The following is a 24,026-nucleotide window of genomic DNA, read 5'->3' on the forward strand; positions in this document are numbered from 1 at the left end:
TTTTTTTTAAAAAAGAAATTTCGTTTTGTTCACTCACACCTCTTCTTGATACATTGAGTAGCTCTTGTGACAGGATTTAAAATGGCTTAACATTGTACTCCTTTAATGCTGAGACAGCTTCAAGACATCAGGCAAACTGCTTTATCCTTGTTTAAAATGATGTCCATTTGTCATTAAAGACACGCTGCTCATCTGCAATTTTTCATTTCTTTGAAACGGCACTTTCATTTGCAGACATCTTCTTACCAAATTTTTAGCAGAGCAACAGTTGCAGAATGGTATGGGTATTTGAATTATGCTGGTTAGCAAAGAATGTAGAACAGCCCAAATGCTAGTATGGAGGCAAAGGCCAAGAGGAAGCTGACAGAAGGCACCATGGAGGACAGAAGAAGCAATGCTGCTATTGCTGCTACAAGAAAGGGACAGGAAGAACAGCGTTGGATGTTGCCTCTTGAGGGGTGCCTCTTGAGCAAGAAAGGGACAGGAAGAACAGTGTGGTCTGAGGGAAAATGCGCTGCGGGTGATAGCAGCTAACAAGCTGGTTGGAGGGCTGCAGGGGAAGAGCTTGGGGACCTCTGATCTAGAACATAGTTATCCTTAGAAGCTACTGCATTCTAGCATCTTCCATGTAAATGGTGTGAGTTTTCACGACAGTGTTTTTATATGTGTGTGCTTTTGTTTTTGTTGTTATTTCAAAATATAATCCTCTTCCTTGCTTGGTCCCAAGTTTATTTCATTTACCTGAAGTTTTGGCTTGTTTGTTCCCTTTTTCAATTTCTGTTTCTTTCTTGGGTAGAGCTAGATGATTGTTTTAATTACACAACTCGATGCCTTTTGCTTCTGCAGGAAAAGATATTTAAGGGAATTCCTTTGCCCTCCAATTGGGTTTTAGTCATATCTCACGTTCTAGATTTGCTTATTTAATTATTTTTTTTAATCTGCAGTTTACTTACCTTTCTATTAGGGTTTGATCATGCTGCATGTCTGAGCAGCCATTTTAGAGGTTGCGGTCACACATACAATTTATAGGGCATGAACCACAGCCCCCTCCCTTCTTTATAAACTTGTTTGTTTGTATTGCTTGTCTGTTGTTGGGTTTCTGTTTCATTTGACCTTATAACCAGATACACTGTTGTTTATATATATTGCTTCAGAGACTTCGACTGAACTCCAAATGCTCTCATGAGTTTAATTGAACGCATAGCAGCCATCTGTGCCCAGCTCCCTGTTCCTTTCTCTCTGAGACCTCACTTCCTGTCTGTGAGATTTCTGTTGAAGCGGAGAACAGATTTTCTAGGATGAATGTCAAATGCACACCAATTTGTGTCACATTGGTTTGGAAGCAGAGTGGAAACTCTGTCTTCTGGCCCATTTGAAGTTTGCACGGAACATGGGCTGCTCATGCCCTTGTGATCTCCTAGAACTCTACTGTATTGGGAATATATAACATAGCACTCCAGTTTTAGAATTATGATATTGCATGCAGTTTAAGCATTTTTCCTTGTTCTGAGAACCACAGAAATATAATCACCCAGGTCCAAAGCAGCCCATTCATGTAACAACTCCCCCCCTCCCCCATTTAGGGGAGTTTTTTTTTCCTGCAGCCAATTAACCTGGCTCCCCCAGAAAGGGTTGTTAGCTCTAGTTCAGGAAATTCCTGGATATTTGGTGGCTGTGCCTAGGGAGGTGTTGAAAAGAGGAGGGAGCTCAATGGAGATATGATACCATAGAGAAGCCTTTCTCAACTTATTTTACAATTGAGAAACCCATGAAACATTCTTCAGGCTCTGAGAAACCCCAGAAGCAGCAGGATTGTGCAGAATATGGTTGGGAAGCATAGCTGTGGACGCTCCCACTTGAGGCTCTTCCCACCTCCTTGAGGTCTATGATTGGCCATTTGGGGAGGGGTGGGTGGGTCAACATGACCAAATATGAACATGTCGCCCAATAAATGTTTAACAAATTAAAAAATATATATAACAATTTTATTAACTTCCACCCATTCAAGAAAGCCTTCCAGGGCTGCCAAGAAACCCCAGGGTTTCATGACACCCTGGTTGAGAAAGCCTGCCATAGGGTCTACCCTTCAAGGCTCCTTTCCTTCAGGGGAACTGATCTCGGTAATCTTGAGATCAGTTGGAATTCCTCCAGTACTGCAGTGGGATATATACACTCTTGTAATGACAAAACAGCGGGGGAATACATTACCAGTGATCGTTTGTATTATTAGTAAAACACTTCAAACAGTATGCATTGTAACACTTCATCAATTATGAAAACCAAACTTGGTGCACAGGTTTGCAATCTAAATAATATCCAATGCAAGGGTAATAGAAAAGAAATGGAAGGGGACAGAAGACACAAAAATCAAACTTGAGTAGTCAGTTGTGATAGAGCCATTCTGTTTCATAAGCTGAACTGATCAGGCTGCTGTCTCTGTTTTCACAGGATTAATATTGCTTTTAGCAATCACTGTGTTTCAGGCACAAATTCCTGTTTTCAGTAATACTGGCTTTTTGTTATATTTTTTTAAAACTTATGTGTAGCTTGATCTTCAAGTACTGGTTGTGTAGGGTAGCGATCCCCAACCTGTGGGCCGCGGACCACATGTGGTCCTTCGACTAATTGGAGGTGGGCCCCGAAGGATGTCCTCCCCCCCCGGCCCTTTACAACACACCTTGGGTGTCATTGTCTCCCATCACTCCCAGATGGGTCTATCTCGTTGCAGAGATACAAGCTCAGGGTTCCCATTGATTTGTCATTGTCATGAGTTAAAATTTCCATGAAAATAAAATGTTCCTCATGTTCATTGTTGTGGCGTGTCTGTATCTTATTTTGAAGGGATGTTTAAACATTACCATAACGATCAGAGAGCGTTAGGGCAGTGGTTGAGAGTAGAGGAGTAAACTACTCCCCCCCCACCGGGCCTCAGTAAAAGGCGTTGAGTGGTCCCCGGCATTGAGTGGTCCCCGGTGATAAAAAGGTTGAGGACCACTGGTTGTAGGGAAAGGGCTGTGTTGGCCACTCTCCGTCTGTCAATCATACTTTTATCTCTGAAGAACTCAGAGATGGTTTTTTCTCTCCCCTCATTTTGTTTTTTCAGTCTTGTGAGGTGGGCTAGGCTGAAAGAAAGGGTCTGGTTCAAGTTTACCCAGAGAGATTCATGGCAGTGTAGAGATTTTAAACCTGGGTGTCCCCAGTGCTAGGCCAGCACACAAACTATACACCACGTTCACTTTGCAGAAGGTAGTGATTGAGCATAGCAATAAGCTATAGCCTATCCCTGCATTCCCCGCAAAAGCCTCTTAGAATGGCTTTTTAAACCAACAACAGCTGGAGAATTCAGTATAGTGTATATCCTTTTCCATGTAGACGGACCTGTTTGTTTCTTCAGATAAGGCTTAATTCCTTTAAAAATGTAAAGTATAAGATTATGAAACCCAAACAGATACTTGCCATGCAAGCCGCATCTGAACTCGATTTTAAACAATTACTTAAATTTTCTTTGACTCTTTTCATGCATTTGTGTAGTATCTAATGAACATGGGGAATTGTTTAGAAAGGCTGATGAAAGTTAGCTGTTAACTGTGATTTGTATGTTACTTTGTTGGAAAAACAGTTTATATTTATAAATTCCTCAGAATACAGTGCCTTATTTTTCTTCTTTGCACATTTACCATAGCTACTCAAAGTGTCTGGCATGTTCACCTTTGAACATATACAGCTGTGCACAGTATATACTCATTATACTTTTAGCAGTCATATTTTAGTATGTCTGTTAAAATGCAGTTCTAGCATTTATATTTTATTAGCTGGGTTTTCCAGGAGGAATAATGAGCATTGTTGGTAATAGAAATTCTTTTAGTATTTTTTCCTGAGTTTTAATACTCGGTAATGGCATTTTGTTTAGAATATAGTAAATGGGAGGGATAAAAGCAGACACAGTAATACCTCCATAATAATTCTCTGGGAAATACTATTTTGATTTGATTGTACAAAAACACAGTTTTGTTTCATTTTTTTAAAGTCTTTCCATCTAAGTAGTGCAGAGGTTTGTAATTTGGCACAGACAAACGTTATGTCTTTAAATCTTTTGTAGGCAGTGATTTTTTAAAAAACATATTGAGCCATGTTGTGGATGTCATGGTGGAATAAATTCCTCATGTGTGGCCATTTAATTATTGAAAAGACCCTTACAGAAACCATATACTTTGTTTCCTAAAATTGATAGCAACTCTCTACCTATCAGATAAGATAACCTACTGATCAAAAAACAAAGCTGCATCCAGCTATTCACACTATTGAACTTTTAAACTAAACCAGGATTTCTCAACCAGGGTTTGGGGTTTTTTTGGCAGCCCCAGAAGAGTTTCCTGAATGATAGGAGTTAATTGTTATATATTTCTTAAATTCGTTAAACATTTATGAGGTTGATATGACCATATGTGGCCATATCAACCCACCTATCCCTCCCAAAATGGTCAATGATGGGCCTAGAGGGACGTGAGAAGATGAGGGGTCCCAGGTGGGCATATATACAGCCAACCTTCCCAACCATATTCTGCATGACCCTGCCACTTCTGGGGCTTCTTGAAGCCTGAAGAAAGTTTCAGGAGTTTTTCAATGGTAAAAAGTTGAGAAAGGCTGAACTAAACACACACACAGAAGATGTGAGCCACTCTTAAACCTTCTGGAGAAGAGAGAAAAAATGGATTGAAATGGTGGTAAAGAGGAATTAAGTTTTTGCATCAATAAAGGTTTTGATGGCTTACTGTTCGACATGTAGCAGTCTGGTAGCAAAGAATGAACCAGTATGCTATATCAGGTGAGTGTCAGGTCCAAAAACATGACACTGGACCATGTATATCCCAAAAATGTATCTGCAGCTAGGTTGGGATGATTAGTGTTTTAGAGACAATGTGTTTCTGATGTTAGACAAAGAAGTGGAGATTCAGCTAATGGCCGAGCCAGTCTTTACAAAGAAGACTTAATTGGCTTATTGGGAAACATTCAGAGTTGAGGTAACAAGGGATTTCCTCAGGTATTGACTATATTAGCATTAAGCCAGGCCTTGAATGGGTGCTTTAGCCATGGTGGACCCACCTTAATGGGAGTTTGATGTGCCAGCAATTAAGGAAGGGGAAAACCGGTCAGGGGAACAGACATTAAATGAAATAATACTTCCAGGTATGGAGGGTTGCTGAGGAGATTAGACACTGCCAGACACTGTTAGTTCCTTTTGACCTTATTCTAGAGCAGGGGAAAGAGTAAATGGCCCAGTCCTTCCTTTGTACAGATTAATGGCATCACTCCTGTGGTAGCCGGAAGATCTCTTGGATTAGACTGTCTTCGCTTAGAGCCAACATTGGCCTATTTCTTATATGCAAAGATTTCTGGGTAGGCTATCTGGCTTAACCATCTTTGCTTAAAAAATACCAGAATTATTAATAAACTAGAATTAAAGCCCATTTTATAGATGAATAAAATGGGCGCTAGGCAGGACCTGGGTTGTTCTGGCGGGTGCGGGGTAGGGAGAAGTCCGGCGGCCCCCATCCACCAGGAGGTTGTTGGAGCTGTGTCTCGGCCCCGGGAGCAGGGTTGCGGCTGCGAGGCAGGTCCTGGGGCCGAGAGAAGGGGGGTGGTCCCAGCCCCCACCTGGGAGGCTTCCGAAGGCTTCCATGTGCCTGGGGAGCAGGGTAGCTCCCAGCCCCCAGACCCTTCCTGTACCTCGTGGCAGGGTTGGCCCCCTCCCCCGCAGCAGGTGAGGCCTACCTGCGTTCCCGGCGGCAAAGCGTGTGTGGCAGTCGGTGTGAGGAATGGAGGCTGGCTGAAGACAGAGTGGAGTCAGGTGGTGGGCTGGTGGCGCAGCCAGGAGATGCATTAACGTGGTGCTGCCGGCGCTGTGCCCCACCCCCACCGCAGTGCGCCGGCGGGCACGGCATCTTTTTGTTGTGAGCGTTGAGTGGGGCGGTGGCTGGCGGCACCGGGCGGCGGCGCGGCTGGGCGGCTCGTCGTGGCCGCGGCTGTTGCGGCGGGGCGGAACATGTTGGCGTCCGGCCGGCCGTTGGAGCGGCGTGTTGGCGGCGCGGCAGGTAATGGTGGCGGGTCAGCTCCAGTGGTAGTCGAGGGGTGATGAAGGCAGCTTGAGGGGAGAGGCTCGTGGAGTTTCCCCGGTCCCATGTAGGTTTGTCGGCAAGGCTCTGCGGAAGGAAGGGCGATGCTCCGGAGGCGGGAAAGGAGCTCCTTTCCTGGCGGCAAAGCATGTGGGTGGGCAGCCCTGGGCAGGCCAAGTGGCCAATAGGGAGGCATGCTACGCGCGCCTCCCTATTGGCCACTTGGCCCCCGAGTGGCAGTCGGAGGGGCACAATCAGGAGCTGCTTCGCGGCTCCTGATTAGACCCCTCCGAGGTTTTATCACGGACAGGTCCCGCCCTAACTCCTCCCACAGAGGCCTTACCAAATTATTTAGTCCGCGGCGTGCTGCGCCGCGGTCGGCGTTTAAATATGGAACTTTGCAGCCACATTCCTTCTTGCACACTGAAGAGTATGTTAGGCATTCAAAATAGAACTTTTTTTTCTACCTAGGCTGTTTAAGAGAAGCAAAACACTTCTTCAATTTCTCCTTGATCCAGTTGTACTTTTGTAGCTAGTTCAGTTGTGGAAGGTTATATGTTTTCTTCAGTATGGCTGGTTCATATGGAGTGTTGTTGTTGTTTTTGTAGTTTTCAGTGAAGAATTAAAAACTAAATGTTTTTAGTTTATTAAATGTGAGGCATTTCTTAAAATAGTTCCAATTCTGAAATATTAAATGTGAAATACTAGATGTTGTTAAATACAAATGGCCCATAATTGTATGCAGATTTCCCCTGAAGATTGCCAATTAGGCTACTTTGTTGTTTTGCAACAATTTGGGCTTACCTCTCTCTCCTTACCATTTGCAGTGTTCGTGTCTCATTTATATTTCAGTAGATCAGCAATAGTATGTAGGTGTAAAATTACAAAAGCTTGGAGAAGAGTTGTTGGAATCTACACATATGTGACAGTGAGTTGCTTACTGAAAGACCTCACTGCTTCTGTCATGACTGGTCTTAATTCTCTGATTGTTAAGCCTTTAACAGAAATGGCAAAACTGCAGCTCCATAAATAGTTTAGGAAAATCTGAAGCAGTTGCGGACATGGATGGTCTTCCTGTAACCCAGGCAAGGTGATGTGGTGTACTCAGTAGTTGGTTTTTTTAAAAAATATGTTGCCACCCCTTACTGATGAACACTGTAAAAATGACAGCTAGAAATTCCTCCCTGTTTACAGCAGGTACTGGTCTACAGCAGGTATCAGACTGCCATAGAGAGTGTGATGAATTTTAACGTTTTAAAAGAAGAGTTGGTTCTTATATGCCTCTTTTCTCTACCAGGAGTCTCAAGGTGGCTTACATTCGACTTCCCTTTCCTCTCCCCTCAACAGACACCCTGTGAGGCTGAGAGAGCACTGATATTACCGCTCGGTCAGAAGAGCTTTATCACGGCCATGAGGAGCCCAAAGTCACCCAGCCGGCTGCAGATGGGGGGAGCAGGGAATCAAACCCAGCTCTCCAGATTAGAAGTCGTTGCTCCTAACCACTATACCAAGGTGACTCTTTAGTGGGGTTGCAGTCTTGTAGTTACTAGGTGTATTAATTTATGAGGAATGAAGAATAAGTGATTTAAAAATCACATGGTGAGCTATTTCAAACGAAATCTGAATTCAGCTGTAATTCCAGATACTTGTTTCTCATGTTTGATGAAGCTCGTGCATATGTTGCTGTTGTACCACATTCAGTGGAGCCATGACCACATTACACTATGTTTTGCATCTTGTGCACTGATAAGCAGAGATGTTCAGCTCCGACTAGAGAAGAAATACTGCGTTTGTCATCGAGGATGATGCATCACGTCCAGCTTACCTTACTACATTGGCAAAATTCATTAGTGTGAAACCATTCCTGATGAACTTTTTGATGCCTCCCCTGAAAGAATAACTGTTCACAATTGTCAGGCTTCAGGGATTATTGTTTCGAAATGTCACTCCTATTATTCATCATAGTCCTAGCTTTTCCTCAAACTTGCTTGCTTACAATAGCCTCAGCATTTAAGCTCGTGAAAGAACAGTTGTAAATATTATTTTGCTTTTGGTTATTGTTTCATGTAGGGATGTATGAGTACCTTTTTCCTGCTTTGGCAACATTTCTTTCTCGGAGCCTTTTAAATTATTTATTAAAGTGAGACTTGATGTTGAATGGAGGATCATTAGATATGTGTAGGATTGGCACTAAAGGAGGAGTATTTTCATAGAAACAAAATACTGTTGCTTGTCTAATATTTACTGAAGAGCCAGCCTATGTTTAAGTATTAAAGTTCTAGGCAGCATACATCCCGGGAGGGAGAAATCCTTATGATGTAATGCAGAACGGTGAATTTTTCAAGCCACACAATGATGCACTCCTGAGAATGGAATCAAGCCATTAGTACATCATGGAGAATTACTGTTTCTAAAGAGACACCCTTGAGAGAGGAAGTACTGTAATGAGAAAGCAGCAATGTTGTTCTAATATTTGTTGTTTCCCTTGAAATGACTAAAATACCTGAAATGATTTATACCTAACTGAGCATTTCCTTCAATCTGATAGGGTACACAGTCTCAGACCATTTATTATCAAGAACTCTTGAGAATACATGGTGAATATTTACCTTTACTTGGCTAGGTCAAGGGAAATTTTTAAAACAAAGCAAGAATAATACATGATATTGTGAGATTGTAAAAGTAAAATCATGGGACTGATGTTATTTACATATTTTCATCCCACCATCTTTATGGCTAATAACTTTAGTGGTACAGGTTTATTACTTGATGTGGCATGTTTTGTTTTGTTTTTATAAATAATCAACCTGGAAAAATTCAAGTCTGATTTCTGTGTGTTTATATTGTTTATATTGATTTTGGGTGTCTATGTAGATCTGGTCTGGGATGGGGAAATAGGTTGCAGTCCTACTGCTGTCACCAACCATGGTTGGGACCCAAAGAAGATAGAGTTAATTCAGAGTGCTGGGAAGGGGGGATGACTGCTTTATGAGTTTGGGTTTCTAAATCAGAGCAACCTCCTTTCCGTTTTGCAAACTGCTTTAGAAATTAAGATCTCCTAAAGAGAAGTTGGAAGGGAAACAAGAGCCAGAAATCTCACTGGGCATGCCTAAGTCCATGGTCATATAGCTTTTTAGAACTGAGCCTGTGGAGTTCTGCTAGCTTCTGGATGTCAATGCAGACTTTGTCAAGCTACCATGCATTGTGTTAGTTTTGCCAAGTGTCCCTTTGCATGCGAATGCCTCTGTATAAACACAATAATTAATTTTAAAATGTTTTCGGTGTCATGTTGTGCATGTTTGTTCCCCCCCTCTCTCTGACACACACGCACACACGCACATACACATGCAAAGGAATTTCAGTCTTTTAATTTCAGTGCATTGGAGCAATACTGCATAGGTTTGTTCTGTAATTCTGCTAAACAGTACTATTGTGTATAAAATAAACCAGACATTCTTACATGCATCTTATGTTGAGTCTCTTAAGCTTTCTCTTGAGTTCAGTGTCAATAAGATTAAGCAATGGCCTGAAAAGAATCAGGCCACTCAGTGTATTCCTACGCTGTGAAAGGCAGCAGGGTAGAGTTTTTAAAAAAATTAAGGAAGCAAAGAATCACTTCTAAGTTGCTACCATTTCTAATTACAGCAGTGTGGAGTATGGGCAGCAAGCCATGTTGAACTGTGGCTAGTGAGCCTCTTCCCATGTACTGTTTAATGATCCTGGAATGGTCAGGAATTTTGTGTTTCTCCCTGTCTGAAAGACAGCACTCCAGGCAACACAGGGCTCCCTTGGCACCTTGCTGGAACCTTATTTTATGCTGCCTGAAGGGCTTCTTTTCAACCTTACCAGTCTCACTCTTGAATTTTGGAAACCTTTAATGTTTTTTTCTATCTCTGCCCCCCCCCCCCCCCCAGTAAAAATAACATTTTATTATCTGTTTTGTATCTTGACACAGATGACCCCCCCTTCCCCCATGGCAGTTTCATGCCATTCTTGTGCAGAGATACTACAGCAATCTTTATCAACTGTTTTACTGTTGAGAAAACCCTGAAATATTCTTCAGGCGTTGAGAAACCCCAGCAATGTTGTGATCATGAGAACAGGGTTGGGAAGCATATCTGTATGCACACCTACTCAGGGCTTCTTCCCATCCCATGCCCTCCAGGCCCATCGTTGGACATTTCTGGAGGGGGAAATGGGGCAGCATGACCATATAGGGTCATATCATCAGATAAATGTTTAACAATTGAAATATATATATATATTACAATTTAATTAACTCCCACCCATTCAAGTCGCTTCTAGTACCTTACCTTTGAAATCAAAACCAGTATGCTTGCATAGATGCTAAGTGGCAAAAATAATGTAGTGGGTGCTTTGATTTGCGATCCCTATATGGTTAATTTAAAGAGGCAAAATGTATGTTGAACAGGAACATAAATTAGTCCATCATGTTCTTTTAAATACATATTTCCCCCAGAAAAATGACTTTAAGCATATATGAACTCTTTGCTACTCACTTTTGAGCAATTGTCACAGATTATTCTCTTTTTGTTTGAGGAATGTCTTTTTGTTTCCATTGGTTTTGTATGTCAATTGCCCTGTGGCTCAGTGTGAACAGCCTCCTTAAAGTCTACAATATTGTTCTCTTCCAAACACTTTCCTGTATTAATGTATTTCTGCATTTCCTCTAGAGGCTGAAAATGTCACTTAGCAATCCTCCAAGTCACTTAGCGAGCCTCCAAGTCTTCAGTGACTTTCAGTGCAGATGCCCTAGAGGTAGACAACTCAGCCCAAGTTCCCGTAGGCTGCCCCCAGTCAAGTTTCTTTTAAGTCATCTTTCCATATTGCCTTCAGTGTGAAGGATTACTTTGGCTGAGCTGTGCTTGAAATGCTGTTTACTTTTATATACTCTCAAATTCCCAATTTTATAATTCAATTCTGTTTGATTGCAAATGACCTACTATTTTCATAGACAAGAGTACCCCTTATTTTTAAAGACACAATGAATGTATAATATTAAAATTCTAGCAAGTGCTATTGGTAAATGTTCAGGCAAAGTGAAATTCTAAGCGTTTTCAATGCACACATGTGCATGACTGAATTGTTAATTGCAACCTAAATTTTAATGGAATATGACTTTGATTAATAGATACTTTCCTTTTTCTATGCCTGCAATTTTAATTAGTCCTTTTTAAGTTAAACTTATTAATGAAACAAAAAAGATTGAATTCCTTTAAAAATGAACTCATTGGCTGAGCTCCTGTAATGTGGTTCCACTTTTATCATGCTCCTATATGACACATGTGAAATGAAATAATTATAAAGTAGGCTTTATTAATAATACGATGGTTTTTTAATGTGCTTTTTTAGATTCCTGGAGAACTTGGGAAACTTATACAAGAATGAGCATTCTACTGATTGAAGCTTTTTATGGAGGTTCGCACAAGCAGTTAGTAGACCTTCTTCAAGAGGAAATAGAAGATTGCATCCTCTTTACTCTCCCTGCGAAGAAATGGCATTGGAGGGCTAGAACAGCAGCTCTCTACTTCATGCAAACTGTACCATCCAGTGCTCATTACAGGTATGGAGGAGATCTATTACGATCCTCATAGGTGTAAAACTTGAGAGCCAGTACTATGTAGTGGCTATAGTGCCAGATTGGGATGTGGGAGGCCCAGGCTCACTCTGCCACTTTTCTCAGCCTAAACTATCTTAGAGGGTTGTTGTGAGGATAACAATGGAGGAGCAAAGAATTAACATTGCATGCTGTTCTGAGCATCACAACTCCAGCTCAGTCAACTCATTTAATACTCTGACATTGATCTGATGGCAGCGCAGGAGGGGGACATCAACTCAGACAGAGAGAGAGAGAGAGAGAGAGAGAGAGAGAGAGAGAGAGAATGTGCATTGCATATATGAGGTTCAGTTTCGGTCTTCATAATAAATCAGTAAAGACTTTCAGTTTATGGATCACCTCACACCTATATGCCCATCCATTGTTCATACACACTGTGGGCTAGTATGCACGTTACAATTTTAATGAGTCCAGATTCCCTGGATGTGACTCACTTTCCTGCATTCACATAACACATAAAGGCATTTCAAAAGTTTTGCAGGGATCTGCTCAGGACTGCCATATTTGTGGAGGAGGGTTCCCTGCACCTACATGTGCTTAAATGGCTGTGGAAAGGTGATTTGCCCCATTTGGAAGAGCTCTAATCGATACCTTTTAAAAAAATCAGAAAACGTTCACATAATTAATTTACATGATTAAACAAAAAGACTCAGACAGTACTCATCCCCTTTAAATTTGTATGCACTTCCAATGACTCAGAAAACTTCTTGCTCAATACTTAGGAAAATACTTGTGTTGCCCATACTCTTGCTTTCCCTCTTACTGTTTAAAAAGAGGAATTCATCTTGGAATGATACTGCCAAATTTCTTTCCCTGAGCATTCATTTCATTTTTCTCAAATTTTAGGAATGGGTCAGGGCGAGGACCTGCTTGTCTGCTACCCCATCCTCACAGCTGAGATAATGGAGTTGGGGAGTGGACAAAGCTGTGATTAATAATGTGTTATTTACAGACAGTCGGCTTATCACCAACAGGGCTTGCAGTCAAGTATGTCAAAAGAAATGCATTTGCATAGTTTATGTCTTAGTGGCTACGATAGTGTCACCCGGACAACTTAGGTGCAATTCCAGTCTTGTAAGGGTTTCCCATTTTATCCTCCCAACAACCTTGAAAGGTAGGTTGCGCTGAGAAATTGGTGTTTTTTGCAAAGCCTTTCTGGACAATTAATAGCTAGATGTAGATATGGTCTCCCCAGTTCTAACTCCAGTTCTTCCTTTGCGGCATTCAGTTGGCTCCTCCATGGTCACAAGCAGCTCATGAAACAATGTAGCAGACTAGAAAAATGCCTTCTCAGTTTTTGGAAAAGCCACCACTGCAGCTAGCTAGCAAACAGACATAGATTTAAATCCTGAGTTTATTTGGATTTCTTATTTAGCGGGGGGGGGGGGAGCTTTTAAAGTCAGTGCCCTCTAGGGTGAACTTTCACAGCTGTATTCCTCACCCTGTGGCTTAAAAAGAAATTCATATCACCGAGGGATAAGATGAGTTAAACAAATGCCTTGGGATAATGGCAACATGAATTTTACAAGGCTGATTTTTATTTTTGAGACCAGAACGTCCTGCATACATCTTCTGATGATTCAATCAGCCAGTTTCAGGAACAGAAGGAATTGACTGAATCTTCACTTAAGCTTTGGTCTTGCTTCTGTGCTGCATCATTTGTGTGTTTTGATTTACTGTAATGCGAACTTGTAGTACTGGCTGCTTTAACAGTATTTAAAATACAAACCTTAAAATAATAATTTTCTCTCCTGGCTGTGCTCCTTCTAATTCTTTTATAAGCCTCCAGTCTGAAACAAATGCATACATAAGATTCCATTTTGCCTGAGGTGTCGTGTGGGTTTTACGCTGCCCGACTTTGAAACAATCCTATTTTGTAGGAGTATGTATTATGTAAATTTTTTTCTACATCACAACCACATCCTCCAACGCTCCATCTCAGCTCCTTCAAGGTCAGCAGCCCAAGCTGTCCGGCACTAACTGTATTAAGCTAATCAGACATAACTCATAGGCATACACCTCATTAGTTTAACGTACAGTTACATTGACCTAAGATAACTTAATTCCAATTTGTCAAATAACTTGGATTTTAAGGGAAAAGTACTGGAAGCACTTAAAGACTGATTTGAAGTTAGCAGACTTACAATCTGTCAAGTGCCTATGTGCAATATAACCTTCACACAGCAAATAAATCTACACTAACGTGGTGTAATGGTGACAGCATTTTTGTTCTTGTTGGCATTTGATTATGGAGAAAAACATTCAACTAGCTGACATAGGTACTGAGAAACAACAACAATAATAGGAAGAAAGTAACAGCAGCTAGTCAAAATTAACACTGAAAATTCCCATTGGTTTCAATCAAAGAATCAGGCCTGTGCTTATTTGTTTCATACTGAAATCCATGTCCCCCACCCCCCAAGAGTGAACCTTTGAAGGTTCCACACCCACTGATAGAAGAAGAACAGTTGGTTCATATATGCTGCTTTTCTCTACTAGAAGGAGTCTCCAAGCGGCTTACGGTCGCCTTCCCTTCCCTCTCCCCACAACAGACACCCAGTGAGCTAGTTGAGGCTGAGAGTGCCCTGATATTACTGCTTGGTCAGAACAGCTTTATCAGTGCTGTGGTGAACCCAAGGTCACTCAGCTGGCTGCATGTGGAGGAGTGGGGAATCAAACCTGGCTCGCCAGATTAGAAATTGGTGCTCCTAACCACTAACCGAGCTGACTATAGTAGTAGCAGTAATAATAATTGTGTGCTGGATAAAGCACTGGAAGTGGAATTATGTGTTGCTCTAAATACAGCCTTCTGTGGAATATGGTGGTCTTCTCTTACATTTTCCTACTGCTCCCTGTATTCTGGTAGTGTTACCACTGTCAATATGTCTTTAATCTCTTACCTTCACTTGCTTCCCCTTGTTCTTACCTTAGTAAATGGATAATTTAAAAATGTTAAAACTCTTGCTTATTATGGGGAAGAATGAGTATATTAATTCAATACAGAAATGCTACTGGGGACAGGAACCCCATATCAAAAGTCATATAGAGAAAAACACATATTTTACTTTTCTGATTTGGGCATTCATTTGAGAATGAAACTACAGAATATCTCAACAAATGTAGATTCTCCAAACATGTTTGCTGAGAGTGTTACTATGGAGGCAGAAGATATTCCCAAAACAAAATTGTTAGGAGAGAGGAGATTGCATAATTTCTTATCAATTCTCTTGCCTGTCTCCTTCTCTGCACTCTTTTCTCCAGACAGTCTAACTTCTGGTTTCCAAGCCTGGTTGTTAAAAAAATAGCCCGAGAACATGTATAGATGAGAACTGGTCAGCAGTAAAAGAATTATATTTTTATTTATTTAATTTATGCCATACCTTTCTTGCCGGTGGAGATCAAAGTAACATATATAGTGTCCTTTCTTCCATTTTGTTATTACAACACCCCTGTGAGGTATGTTAGGGTGAGAGTGTATAATTGGCTCAGTCACTGAGCAAGATTCCATGTCGAATTGGGGGTGCAAATCTGTTCTCCCAGATCAAACACACTTAACCATGCACTGCTACTTGTTCCTGCTCCCAGATGTTTCATAGAAGGAACCCTGTAAGGAAACCCTGCATTTTCCTTGTGATATTTACTGCTCATGTTGTAAAGAGAAGTCTGTAGATTCAGCAGTGAAATTATCGGAACTTCATGGAGAGAAGAAGAAAAAGGACTTACATGCAAACAGGGGTGAATGTATGGTTCCCAAAACACACACACACACACGTGGACTGGGACAGGTGCCCATATTTTATTGGGAAAATGTACCTTGGGCCAATGCTGACATGCAAGCCCCTAAAAAAATGTGCTGATGAGATCTTGAGGGTATGACAATAACCTTAGTAAGCTTGTGAAAAGTTTAGTCTGGAGAAGGACAGTGCTTCGCAGGGAACCTTGATGGGTTTCCAGGAAAGAGATAATGGCTGTTATTATGTTACATGAGGTGAGCTCATTTCTTGATGACCCCTTGTTTACTGGATGGGAAGCTATTAAGTTTGGGTAAGGTGTTACGTATTGTTAATTGAGGTGAGCAGCTGTCTGGAAAGTGGGATTGGGAAACTAGCAAAATTAGTCACTAGTTCCTGGTAAACCTACTGTCCTAAGGTATACACCAGGGGTAGTCAAACTGCGGCCCTCCAGATGTCCATGGACTACAATTCCCAGGAGCCCCCAGCCAGCAAATGCTGGCAGGAGCTTCTGGGAATTGTAGTCCATGGACATCTGGAGGGCCGCAGTTTGACTACCCCTGGTATACACCTTCATGGAAGATGGTGGTTAGTGAATCAATCTCATGATCCAAACTATATATCAAGGGGTCTCCTGGACACCGACATCTGTTTTTGGCATCCTGCTTGGAATAAACTCAGTATTTTACACTTAGGGCCTGATTGATATCTTCTCGGTATTTTACACTGATGGCCTGATTGATATCTACTTCAATATCATTTTGGCTAGACAGTGTATATAAATTATATTTTCCATGATATTAAAGGAAGAGTTTTGATAGCTGTCAATATGTAAACTGCCCTTCAATTAGAGGAAGAAAAGCTGTTTTTTAATACCCCAGTTTTCACTTAATTTCCCCACAAGACATTGTGTGAGGGAGGTGGGACTGAGAGATTTCTAATAGAACTGCTCAGTGAGAGCAGCCCTAAGAGTACAGTGACTAGCTCAAGGTCAGCCAGCTGACTGCATGTGGAGGATTGGTGAATCAAACCCAGTAGTCCAGATTAGAGTCCGCCACTCTTAACCACTATACTACGCTGACTCTCAGGAGGGATCTGCCTGCTAACAGCATTTAATCTGGCCTGTGGATGAAGCTTCTAGTGACTGTAGAACAAAGTAAGTTTATAGTTTTGGAGATCCGTTTGACTGGACATATTGAATTTTCCCAGAAGACTAACTCTTACATTATAAATGTTCTGGACTTTCAGTTCCAGGAAACATTTAGTAATATTAGTGTTGGTAAGATAAATGGCTTACCAAATCACCATCCCTTCACCTAGTAAGACCTGTTAATGTTTGTAAAGCCATGGAACTGATTTACTCCAGTCCAGACAAAATTATCAATCTTTTAAATGATGAAGATCTTTATGTCACCTACACGATGTCACTGTATTCATTGGCTGCCAGAAAGATTCATGCAAAACCTTCACTCTGATATTCAACACATTGAATATTGTACATTCTGGACCTGACAATTTTAATATTGTTTTTAACCTTGTTTTTTTTTACTGTAATATGTATTACTACTCAGGCAGCTATTATTGTATTGTTATGGCCTTTGACCTCATGCAATAAAATTCTACCAGTCTACCAGATTTATCACAGTAGGCTTAATAATACAGCTTACTTTTTCAACCATGCCGAAGAAATTGATAAGAGAAGTTCTTTTGTTTATTCCCCACCCACCCCAATTCAGATTCTGTCAGAGTCAAAGAATGAAGCCATGTAAAAACTTGTTTTTGTTGTTGTTGTTGTTTTTGCGTTACTGACACTGGGAGCATCCATGTAATTACATAAGGTTTGCTGAGATTAATCAATAATTGGTCAGCAGAAGAATATAAGATCCTTGGCTGAGTTGCAATATGGAAAATGTGTTCTCTGGCCCCCTAAACTTTATTTAAGTGGAGGAATTGCAATAAGTGGAACACCCATCTATAGTCATTAAAAGGTTTTTGAAAGAAGGAAGAACATTATGGGTTAGAGTAATGTTGAAAAATAAATAGCATAGTTTCTTTTAATATACAGTCATATGTCTTGATTATTTGGAAATAAGCTGAACCTATGAATAATATAGAAATAAAATAAATACAAGACACTTTAAGAGGATAAACTATACTAATTAAAAATCATAAATGTAGAAATACTGAATCATAGCACACAATTTCATTACATTTTAGTACCGGCAGTGTAAATACCAATAGACATAAAATGAGGTGTATGAAATGCATTTTAACAAAAACAAAACAATTCCCCAGATCCTCTAAAAACCTAAAATGTAAAAAGCAAATAGGCTGGAGCTGGAAAGGAAAAGCCACAAAGCCTTTGTTTCCTTGTGAGAATAGACTTCTAAAATAATTAGCAAAACCTTTACACATTCGAAATGGTTGGAAATACATATTATAATTCCAAGTAGTAACTATTTGTTGGTCAGAATTTCATTTCTGCTTTGCTTAGTGTTTTATGGAATAAAGAACTTTTCATGTGGTTTTCAGTGCTCCTATGCTCAGAATCTTGAACTATCAAGTAAAAGAGGGGGTCTCATCAGCATGCAGTTTTCTGGCCACATAAGTAGCTTAATTAAATATCAAGAAACGAGCAAAATCCAGTGAACACAGTTAAGCAGGTGTATCTCATTAGGTCTCAGAATGAACATGATAGATATTATAAAGGAATTAAACCTTGAGCTTTTGTTCAATAATGAAACATACCTTTAAATGAAGACCCAGATCTTTGAGTAAATATAGATTATTAATCATGTGAAAAGTTACTGTGGTTTTCATGTAAAAAAAAAAGAAATTCACAGTCAAGAGTAGTTCAGCAGTGGAATAGGCTGCCTAAGGAGGCGGTGAGCTCCCCCTCACTGGCAGTCTTCAAGCAAAGGTTGGATACACACTTTTCTTGGATGCTTTAGGATGCTTAGGGCTGATCCTGCATTGAGCAGGGGGTTGGATTAAATGGCAAGTATGGCGCCTTCTAAGATTCTATGTAGCCTCTTAGTTTTGGTTCCTAATTTTTATTTTTTATTTTTATTTTATTTTATTTTATTTTATTTTATTTTATTTTATTTTATTTTATTTTATTTTATTTTATTTTATTTTATTTTATTTTATTTTATTTTATTTTATTTTATTTTATTTTATTTTATTTTATTTTATTTTATTTTATTTTATTTTATTTTATTTTATTTTATTTTATTTTATTTATATACCGCCCTCCCCGAGGAAGAGATGATCACTTCCACATGTTTCTGTTCCATATTGCTCCAATAATGTTGGAATGTGGAAGTTAGAGGAGGGAATCACATGAGAAAAATAAGATTAATCTTCTTGTGTCTCTCGACTTCCACTCCCAATCTAGCCTTTGCTGCTGGTGTGATTCTGGCCATATGATCGATTGATTTATTTGATTCATTTGATTTATTTAATTTGTAGACCACCCCCTTCTACAAGCAGGCTTGGGGATGTTAACAGCATAAAAAATCCAGTTCATATGCAGAGTTAAAACCATTAAAACTAACCAAGATATTGATTAGTTTTAAATCGTGGTAAAATATTTTTGCCCTGTAGGGCTTCTAACTGTCAATTTTAGATTTAACTTCCAGTTTTCTTTTTCGAGTAGTGGAAAACAGAGAGGAGAGCAGGGAGGTCTGTATTGATTTTACTTTTTGGCTTATTTTAGCCTCAACCATATGCCTGATGGAAGAGTGCCATTTTACAGGCCCTTTGGAACTTGGAAAGTTCCGGTAGAGTCTTGATGTCTGCTGACAGCATGTCCTACCAGGCTGCTGGGTCAAGGGCTGAAGTTTCCTCCAGGAATTCTAATATTTGGTCCACAGCAGGCCTTTCAATCAGCTTCCTGAGATGGGGCAGTAGTTATCAATCTCCTGCAGGTCCAGAGATATTCTTTTCAGCTACAGGCACACCACTGCCTCTTTTAATCCTTCCGGGAATTCTCCCATTGAGAGGGAGAGGTTGATTATTTCCCAGAGGGGGCCCCTATTCTTATGTCCATTGTTTTTCGGAGCCACGATGGGCATGGGTCTAGTGGGCAAGTAGTTGGCCTCGTTGCTGTTAGCATCCTGTCCACTCCAGCTAATTTGAGTCATCTGAAGTAACTCAGTATTCTCCCCAGAGATAGCCAAGGGGCTTCTAATTCACTTTCTCTGTCTAAGGTTAGAGAGAAGTCATGGCAGACACTTAAGATTTTTTCTGTGAAATGGCTTGCGAATGCCTCACAGCTAATATCTAATTGGCTATTGTTTTGGTGCCCTCCCTGAAGGAAGACACCCACTTCCAATTTCTTGACATCTCTGGTGGTGACCAGTTACTGTATTACCGTCACCCCTAGGTGGGTGCACTGTTTATGATGGGGTTGTTTTTACCGCCATGCTGCTAATTATTGAATTTGGTTTTTAATAGGGGTTTATTGGGGATTTTGTATTGGAACCTATTTGTAACCTGCTACGAGCCAGTTCGCTGGGAGTGGCAGGCAATAAGTCCAGCTAATAAATAATAAAAACCCCTAAATAATTGTGCTAGGCATGAGTGTGCAAGCACAATGGAAGTCGTGTAAATTTGCATTTCACTGACTTTACAGCCATCTCATCAGCTTTCATATGCATTCTATAAGATGTTATTGATTCTTCGTCACGAGTCTTCCTACAAACTCGCTGTAGTTGTCTCAGTTCCCATTTTTTCTTGTGGATCTCCTCAGTATACCAGGAGGCCTGCTTGAGATTACATCTACCAGCTATCTCATCAATGGCGGCCAGCATTCTGTCATGCCAGTCGCTGACCAGACCATTTAGAGAAGTGCTGGGAGGCATGGGGTCCAGCAGAGTGTTCAGGAATCCAGTTGGATCCATAAGTCTCTGCGGGCGAGCTAAAATCTGCTTGACGCCCAACTGAGGGGGTGGGGTGGGTGGCAGCCTTAGCCGAGCCTTCAGGGCATAGTGGTCTGACCATGGCACAGCATTAGCCACGACCATATCCACATTCAGCCCTGCACCAAAAATGAGGTCCAGGGTGTGTCCTGCTTAGTGGGTAGGGCCAACAACAAATTGCAAGAGTCCTACTATAGTGTAGTCATAGCCAGTCGCTATGTCCAGTTGCTCCTAATTGTTCTTTTTGTCAGGTATAATAATCTGTGGATCATTATCTAACAATTATAGCCCACATTTAATGAAATGTTCTCTCTGAAGAGGTCTGTAGTCTCTTCCCAGAGCTCTTTCCTGTGAATTAATGGAAAGTGAAGGTTAAATATCATTGTGAATAATTTTCAGTGAGTCCCTTTGGTTGCCTCCCCCCTCCCCCCCCCACATTACAACAGAGCCCTTTAAAGAGACTGGCCCTTTTTAGGAAAGTTTTTGATCATTAATAGAGTTTTGTTGTTTAGTCATATTTATATTAATGATAACGATGCATTTTATGCTATGTTATTTCACTATTAACCTTTCAAATAAATGGGATGAATAAGGTTCAGATGATTTAAAAAATAAATAAATGAATGTTTAGGGGAAATAAACTTTGAAATACTAAGTATGTGGGCCAAACAGCATCATTTTAAGCAGAGGTGCACACTTCTAAGTGGTACATGTTTCTAAGACATTAGATGTCTATCTCAGTCAGTTATTTTACCTTTATCTGGTAACTACGGGTGGAATTGTAGTCCATGGACATCTGAAGGACCACAGGTTGACTACCCCTGCTATAAGGAACATAGCCATTACTCACTCAGGACAGAAACCTGCATGGCTACTTCCCATACCACTGAGAGCAACTGTGTTAAATTTTTCAATACACCAATGAGTACTGTACTGCAGTGGTCCCCAACCTTTTTAGCACCAGGGGCTACTCAACGCCGGGGACCACTCAATGCCTTTTACTGAGGCCCGGTGGGGGGGTAGTTTACTCCTCTACTCGCAACCACTGCCCTAATGCTCTCTGATCACTATGGTAATGTTTAAACATCCCTTCAAAATAAGATACAGACACGCCACAACAATGAACATAAGGAACATTTTATTTTCATGGAAATTTTAACTCATGACAATGACGAATCAATGGGAACCCTGAGCTTGTTTCTTTGCAACGAGATAGTGTGTTGTAAAGCGCCGGGGGGGTTGAAGTAAAGGGCCGGGGGGGGGGGGAGAAAACGTCCTTCGGGGCCCACCTCCAATTAGTCGAAGGACCACATGTGGTCCACAGCCCACAGGTTGGGGATTGCTACCATACTGTGCCTCTCATTAGATTTGTTGTATGTTGTTAAAGTGAAAAAGAAAATCCAAAAATTTTAAGCACAACCGGAAGCAGCCTGGAGAAACATGTAAGAATGTCAGGTGAAAGTGACCTTCAGGAAGGGATCAAAATGAGACCCTCATAAGTGGGCTTTGAAGAGAAATATTTTGAAGGAGACATAGTGTTTGAATGTTTTAAAAGCTGCTAAGAGGCTGAGCCGTGTAGCCTTCCTGTTTTTTTTTGAAAAATTGAAAGTGGCTTAATTTGGTTTGCTTGTTTCAGAAGATACTAAAGATCTGCAGAATTGTGGCGAAAGCAATATTTTGCGTATGAATGCTCTTTCATTGGTCTGCTTGCGAACTGAAAACACCAAGTGGCAGCGCTTCTGTTCTCTCTGTCTCTCTCAAATCTTTTTTTTTTTAAATGAGCAAACCAGACCTAAGCTCCATATCTAAAATTTGCCTCAGGTCTTAGTATCATGTTAGATATTTCAACAAAATAATCCATGTTCCGACTGCACACCTCAGTGCTGTCTTAGTTTGATGGCTTTTACAGCCATCAGGGTTTTTTTTTCTCCTACAGCTCCATCAGTTAAAATAATGGCTTTTCTCCCTGTTTAAAGTGTAATAAGCATACCATTTGTCTTTTAAAATACAATTGTCAAATTTTAAGGGGTAAATACATTTTGAGTATATACCTTGAAGGTCTTTAAGGGCAGAATCTGTTAGAAATAATACCTTTTATTCATATGAGCAGGTACCTGAGGGGCAGTGTAAAATGTAATACATTAATGGTTGTATTTTTTTTTGAAAATATGTTAGGAAGGCTATTAAAAGCATAGCGTTGCATGAACTTGAAATTCTACTGTAACATTTAATCCCTTTTGTATGCATGCTTGCACTGACACACATTCCGTTATATCTTTTTCTGAATATCTCTAAATGAGAATTGTATCTGAAGGCAGAAATTCTAAAAATAGTTCCTTTATCATTTATTTATTTTACAAATGTATAACCTCCCTTTCTGCCAGATAACTGGGACCCAAGTGTGTAGCAACAATAAAATCAACACAATATAACATATCCTGAGAATAATTTAAATTAACAACAAGGGGAAAATCTTAAAAAATAAAATCCAACACACACCTATTTTGGGGATTCCCCCACCAAAACACTCTTCTAAAAACAGTTTTGTTTTGGATGTCCCCACTCCCCGAATTGCAAGTGAGATGCAGATCTTTTAACTTTCTTTTGGGAGGTTGTTCTACAACAGCAATGAAAGACTTCTCTTATCTCGCTGTAAATTGAGATTGCCGGCCAAGTTGTCTCTGTCTCAGACCTGAAACCAGATTGAAAGGGGTCAAGGGCAGCTGTCATCGAGACATTTCTATAACCTGTTGATCTGTGATCACTTGTTCTTACTCCCAAAGTTAAAAACATTTGAGCATTCAGTATAAGCTTTTTCAATAAATGTATTATCACTGTTTTGTTAAGCACTTTTAAGGAAAATTCTCTCAACCAAATTCTCTCGGTCACTATATGTAGTGACTGCTCAAGGTCCTTAAATCAGGACATGCAGTGGGCCCCATGATAGGGAGTAGCTCTCACAGAAGATGGAACTCTGGTGATACTCCTCAGAGATACAACACCAAAAGAATTCACAAAAACTGGGCCAGATGCTTCTGAAGCAGAACCTGTTGATAATCAGCATGAAGGATGGCAATGAACTGGTTCATGACCTGACATTCTTCATCAATTTGGCACCTCCCCTGATCATTTCCTAGACCTTTTGTTTGGGCTATATAAAACTAGCAGCTACGCAGGGCAATCTGCCCATCAACTGTTAAATACTGGTGTTTTGCTTCTCCCCTTCAAAATGGAGGGAAGTGAAATGGATGTGCATGCCCTGCTGTAAAACTAAAATGGCATAAGCCATTTAAACGGTCTATTTCACTTCCCTGCATTTAGAATAGGGGAAGTGAAATAGAGAGCTTAAATGTCTACTAGCCATTTAAACCTAACTGCTGATAGTGGAACCCCTCAAGCTGTTAGGGTTAATTGGCTGGCAGCCTCTTCAGCAGTCCATTTCTCTTCCTTTCATTTGGACACGAGGTGAAGCAAACTAGAGGGTTTAAATAGCTACCAGCCATTGAAACTTAACAGCTGATGGGTGGACCTATTGAGCTGTTAGGTTCAAATGGCTGGTAGTCATTTCAGTGGTCCATTTTGCTTTTCTCTATGTGGAAGTGGCACAAGTGAAATGCACTAA

General features: G+C 40.6%; 1 protein-coding gene across 12 annotated transcripts in view; it reads left to right on the forward strand.

Moving 5' to 3' along the window:
• The window catches only part of QTMAN (queuosine-tRNA mannosyltransferase), a 269,467-nt gene that overhangs the window by 63,497 nt on the left and 181,944 nt on the right, over positions 1–24,026 (forward strand). For 8 of the 12 annotated variants that reach the window (XM_077320137.1, XM_077320145.1, XM_077320138.1 and 5 more), the window contains one exon: positions 11,487–11,697. In XM_077320137.1, the coding sequence (XP_077176252.1) occupies positions 11,519–11,697 (179 nt within the window). In that variant the 5' untranslated portion in view covers positions 11,487–11,518. Of the gene's footprint in view, positions 1–7,460; positions 7,626–11,486; positions 11,698–24,026 lie in introns of those variants that run through there. The other 4 variants (XM_077320143.1, XM_077320144.1, XM_077320141.1 and 1 more) reach the window with 2 other exon arrangements.

Source organism: Paroedura picta, chromosome 2 (assembly GCF_049243985.1).
Source record: "Paroedura picta isolate Pp20150507F chromosome 2, Ppicta_v3.0, whole genome shotgun sequence".
NCBI lineage: Eukaryota > Metazoa > Chordata > Lepidosauria > Squamata > Gekkonidae > Paroedura > Paroedura picta.